This window comes from Nicotiana tabacum, chromosome 5 (genome assembly GCF_000715075.1).
Source record: "Nicotiana tabacum cultivar K326 chromosome 5, ASM71507v2, whole genome shotgun sequence".
Taxonomy (NCBI): Eukaryota; Viridiplantae; Streptophyta; class Magnoliopsida; order Solanales; family Solanaceae; genus Nicotiana; species Nicotiana tabacum.
In genome coordinates, this window is record NC_134084.1 from 19,127,394 (window position 1) to 19,133,362 (window position 5,969).

At 37.2% G+C, this 5,969-nt stretch overlaps 1 protein-coding gene across 1 annotated transcript; it reads right to left on the reverse strand.

Moving 5' to 3' along the window:
- Nucleotides 1–222: 222 nt before the first annotated feature.
- On the reverse strand, nt 223–681 carry LOC142180711 (uncharacterized). Its single transcript, XM_075252771.1, has one exon. It carries the CDS (start codon nt 679–681, stop codon nt 223–225), a length of 459 nt encoding a protein of 152 aa, XP_075108872.1.
- Between the last annotated feature and the right edge of the window lie 5,288 nt (nt 682–5,969).

A 5,969-nucleotide genomic window follows, 5' to 3' on the forward strand; every position in this document is an offset into this window, starting at 1 on the left:
CTTGGGCTCTCTTCTTTCATTGTCCTTCTTATTCTTTATTTAGTAGGTTTTTAAGTTTCCAACAAGTTCATCCATGGTCAGTGTCTGCAAGTCCTTAGCCTTTGTAATGGCGTTAACTTTGCTTTCCCAAGAACTGGGCAGTACATTAAGGATTTTTCTGAAAAGATTGTTTCTCGGAATACTTTCACCAATAGAGTGAAGCTCATTGATAATGGAGGTGAATCAAGTATGCATATCTTGGATGGATTCATCATCTTTCATTTTGAAGAGCTCATATTCAGTTGTGAGCATATCAATCTTGGATTGCTTCACCTGTGTTGCTCCCTCGTGAGCTTCCTGAAGAGCCTCCCAGATCTCTTTTGTTGATTGACATGCTAATATCCTGTTATATTCATCAGGACTAATACCACAAACAAGAATTTTCTTGGCACAAAAGTTCTTTTCTATGGCCTTTCTATCAGTGTCATTGAATTCCTTCCTCGTCTTGTGGATGACTACACCTGATTTGCCAAGGTTCTTGGTAAGGACAAAGGGTTTGTCACATATAACATCCCATAGCTCAGAATCTTCAGCCATGATGAAGTTGTGCATCCTCGTTTTCCACCATCCATAATATTGCCCATTGAACCTAGGAGGTCTGTAAGTAGACTGGCCTTCTTCGAAGTTTGGAGGAGCAGCCATGAGGATCCTTTCTAGGTGTTATCCTAATAGAAAGAACCAGCTCTGATACCAATTGATAGAATATAAGGGTCCACCAAACTCTATAGAGAACCAGGTTCTCTATTAGGTTCAACAGTACACACACACACTGCAGTAAATAAATGACAAGAGGAAGTTTACGTGGAAAATTCCGAGCTCAACAGGATTAAAAAACCACGACCTACCCTTGTAGGATTTCAACTTCACTACTAAGAAAATTTTAGATTACAACCTATGCAACCAAGGAATTAACCTCTTAATCCCTCACTAACTTGTAATACTCTATTACAAGCCACTTTGTAATAACTCTATTACAAAGACTTTACAACATGACTAACTCTAGCCAAGACTCAAACACACAGGTTTAAGGTTTACAAAGGGGTTCCTATACAATGCTTCTAAACAAGCTAGATAGGAATTACAATTGAAGAACTATTACAAAGTTAAAACTCAACTAAGTACATAATGCCTTGATATGGGAACTGGTTCGTAGTTGCTTTATTCTTTGTTCTTGAAGCACTTGAAACTTTCTTGTTGGATAGTCACGTGAGGAGCTTGAGTAAAAAACTCTAAGTGTTCAAGTTGATGTGTTTTACCTTCCTTGATTGTATATATACACGTGTGACATCACTTACAATGATGTAAGCAAGGTAGGTAAAAAGTCTTCCCTAGAAAGTTGACTACTGCACTGTTTCTGCACTGTAGCATATGCAGGCAACAACTTTTCAGCAGGAGAGTTGACTTCGTACAGTCTCCTTGGGAACTGGTAGGGACATGTTCCCTCAGCTGTTATTTTCACTCTAAAGAGCTGAATCATATCCCACGTTGAATCCCAACCTAGAACCTTGTGATCTTAAGGTCTTGTAAATGTGCAATAGATTCCTTATCTTATTTTGGATGGTAAATTTGTTAGATCATCAAAAAATAAAGTAACGTACTTATGACCAAAGTACTCGTAACCTATCAGAGTAGTATAAATAAAGCACAGACACATACTTGAGGTAGCTAGAGCATTGAAATTTCAAAGCTCAGTACCAACCAGGTTTTGGGGAGAATGTCTTAATACAACTGTTTATTTGATCAACAAGTGACCTACTTTTGTGTCGAGGGGCAAATCTCCTCATGATATTTTGTGTAAAAAGCTAGCAAAAATTGATCACCTCTGAGTGTTAGGTTGCTTGTGTTATGATAGTAATTTTCCAAAGGGAGATACGTTTAGTCATAGAGCAAGGAAAATAGTACTGATGGGATATTCAGCAACTCAGAAGGGTACATGCTATATTGTGATGACCTGATAGGTCATTTTGAGTTTTAGCCTTTATTTCCATATTTCGAGACCTTGATTAGCTCTATTTTAGCATTCTTCAATTTGCGTGCATAATCTGTGTCTTATTCCGGAAGGTCTTTATGTGAAAAGTAGAAGAAAGTGTGAATAAAATGATTTAAATTGACTATAATCAATATTCTATGTAAACGGATATGAATCGATATTTTGACGATCCCGGAGGGTCCATATCATGATTTAGGACTTGGGCGTATGCCCGAAATTGAATTCGGAAGTCCCTAACTTGTTTTAATGTGATTTGTTGAAAACTAGTGATTTGAAGGTTTAAAGAATTCCGAAGTTTGACCGTAGTTGACTTTATAGCTACCTTGTCCGAATTTCGATTCTGCAACTTGGTATAGGTTTATTTTACCATTTAAGACTTATCTGCAAAATTTAGTGCAAAACAAAGTTGATTTTATGTGATTTGGGCATTTGATTGTGAATTTGAAAGTTCTTAAGTTTCTTTGAAAATTTTATGCATTTTGATGTCTGATTCGTAGTTCTAGGTGTTATTTTGGTATGTTGATCGCGCGAGCAAGTTTGTATGATGTTATTACTATAACGACCCAACTTGTCGTTTTAAGAATTAGCATCCCGTTCAGTGGCTTAAGGTCTCGAGCAGATTCGTATTATGTATTATGACTTGCGCGTGCGGTCGAGCTCGATTTTAGATGATTTAGAATTTATTTAGAAGGACAATTCTTGTTTTAGAAGCCTAAGTGAAAGGAGCTGATCGAAGTTTGACTTTTGTGCAGACGACTCCTGAATGATTTTTTAATAATTCCAATAGCTTTGTATGGTAATTTTGGACTTAGGCGTGTGTCCGGATATGGATTTGGAGGTCCGTAAGTTGATTTAATGCATTTTGCCAAAAGTTAGAAAGTTAAAGGTTTGGAAGATTGAGAAGTTTGACCAGAGTTGACTTTATTAATATCATGGTCAAATTCTAATTCTAGAAGTTGGAATAGGCCCGTTGTGTCATTTATGACTTGTGTGCAAAATTTGAGGTCAATCGAAGTTGGTTTGGTATGTTTCTACATTAGTTTTAGAAGTTAGAAGTTCAATAGTTCATTAGGCTTGAAATGTGATATGATTCGTGATTTTGATGTTGTTTGATGTGATTTGGGATTTCGAGTAAGTTCGTATTGTGATTTAGGACTTGTTGGTATGTTTGGATGGGGTCCGGGGACTTGGGATGTTTTTTGGATGAGTTTTGAGCAAGTTTGGGCATTTCAGCACTTTGATGATGTTCTAGAGTAGTTGAAGTGTTGAGGGCACATTTTTGGATTGCTGAGGCAAAGCCCATGTGCGGCTGCAAACAAAATTTTATGGAGGCACCGACCAAAGTGTGGGCCGCACTGAGGTCCGCAACAGGGAAATCAGAAGGTTTGTTGGTCTGAATTCGGAAGCTTATATCTTTTAATCTATCAAGAATTTGTAGATAATCCAAAAATGTAAGTTGTAGACCTTTGAGTCTAGTTTCCATAAAATTAAACCATTTAGCATTTGAAAATTTGTATAGAATGTTATGATCAATTTACTAAATACTAGTAGTGCAATTGCTGCTGAAGTGCAGCTGCACAATTTTGCTTCGCGGCCGCAGAACTTGGAAGTGCGGACCACACAAATAATGTGCGGTCAGCACTATGGGATATTAGACCTGGTACTATATAAATGAGGGTTAGAGTATTATTTCACATTTGGACTTTGGGAGCTAGGATTGAGGCGATTCTTGACGGGATTTTCAAGGCATTGATTAGGGTAAGTGATTCTAACTCGAATTTGGTTGATATACATGAATCTATCATTGTTTTTACCATTTAATTAGTGCATTGGGTTGGAAAAATTGGGAAAATTATAGAAATTTCATAAACTATAATAGGATTTGAGGGTCAAGTTGAGATCAGAATTGAGTGATTCTGGTATGATTGGACTCGTTGAATGGGTGTTCGGATTTTGTTAATTTTGTCAGATTCTGAGACGTGGGTCTGGGGTTGACTTTTTTAGTTGTCTTTTTATTTTTCTTTAAAGACTGCAACTTTATTATCCGGAATAGTTCTTTATGGGTTGTAATTATGATATAAAATTATTTTGGCTAGATTCGAATCGTTCGAAGTTGGATAATCATGGGAAAAGCTTACTAGTGAATTGAGTTGGCGTGTTTTGAGGTAAGTATCTTGCCTAACTTTATGTGGGAGAACTATCCCTTAGGATTTGAGTTGTTTGTGCTATTTGCGTTAAGTAAAAGCCGTGTATGCGAGGTGATGAGTACGTACTTGGGCTTATGTGTGGAAATTGACCGGTTTAGACTCTTAGGCTTTTTTCATGTATTTATTTGGAATTGTTAGCACATGTTATATCTTTTATTCGTCGTGTCTACTATCACATGATTTATCTGAAGTTGTCATTACATGTCACGTTCTTTACTTGTCGAGTTTGCTTTTATAAGCTTTATTTGAAGTTGTTACCTCTTTTATCATTATGTGACTTCCTTTATTGTTAAGTTACTCTAAATTGAAATTGTTGTTACATGATATCCTTTTTGTTGCCGGTTATTCTCATGCATCTTGGCATAGTTGCTAGTTCGTGTCATGTTTTTCATTATTAGCCTAATTCATACACTAGAATCCAAAGTTTTCCATTTTATGGAAATACTTTCACTATCAAGTTTAACCTTAAACAATTAATTAGAATTGAGGTTATTGAAAGTCATTAACCTATTTTAATTGAAGTCGTATTTAAAGAGTGTGTTGTTCCCTGTGAGTTACTTTCCCATTCATTTTGTTGTTACTGAGATTTCATATACATGGTGTTTGAGCCATGGGCTATTTGTTGTGGAAGTATTAATATTGTTGGATCTTTGGAAAGGTTGTGGCCTATGGGTACTTGCAGTACGAGTTGATATCTCATATTATTGTAATATTAGTACATGTAAATTATTGTATGGTTTGGTTGTTTTTATGCGGAGTATAAGAGTGGCATTTCACCGGTTGTTGTTATGCAGGGAATAAGGGTGCGTCTCGCTATTTTTGAATGTATGGAGTGATACGGGTGGCTATTGTATTACTATCCGGGCGGAGCAATAAGGGTGGCTATTATATGGAGTGATATGGGTGGCTACGGAGTGATACGGGTGACTAATGATATTGTTAGGGCGGAGTGATACGGATGGCTATCAGAGTGATACATGTGGCTAATGATATTGTCAGGGCAGAGTGATAAGGGTGGCTATCGGAGATCAGGGTGGCAATATTTGGGATGATATGTGATGGCTTAGGGACATCTTGTTGGTGATATTCGTGTGATGGTGTACTTTTCATTGTGTATTTCATACACCTTACGTGACTTGTTGTGTTGCTTCAATGAGCTACTCGATGTCTTTGATATTACTTGTTGACTTGGGTTACAGTAGTACACTCGCACAAGCATACACCATAGCACGCCACTTAAACTAGCTCAGGAGTATGAAACTTGACATTATTGATCATGCCCATGTGTTCTCGTATTATCTATTTTTAAGTTGATATTGAACATGTGACCATGACGAGTGGATTGTGATTGTGAGCCTGTGACCATGCCGGGCGGATTGTAAATGTGAGCTTGTGATCATGCCAGGCGGATTGAGATATTGGCACGTGAGTTGTCCGTGCGGTTGTGATTCAAGATGTGGGCAGGAGGTGCCGTGAGTATATGATGGTGGGTTGAGACCCATGACTTGTGACTATGAGATGAAGCGGGGTGATTTTGTTGTCAAAATTGTGTTAGAACGACTCGATTTATTGGTTGTCATTGTGTTCCTTATTTGGTTTCAACAGTACTTTCATAGTGTTCCTATTGCCTTGTTGTTTATATCTTATGTTGATTCTTGTTTCCATTTACTGATTCCTACTTAAATTATTAGCTTTATACTTCTATACTGCACAAGTTATTTGTCTAGTGTCTT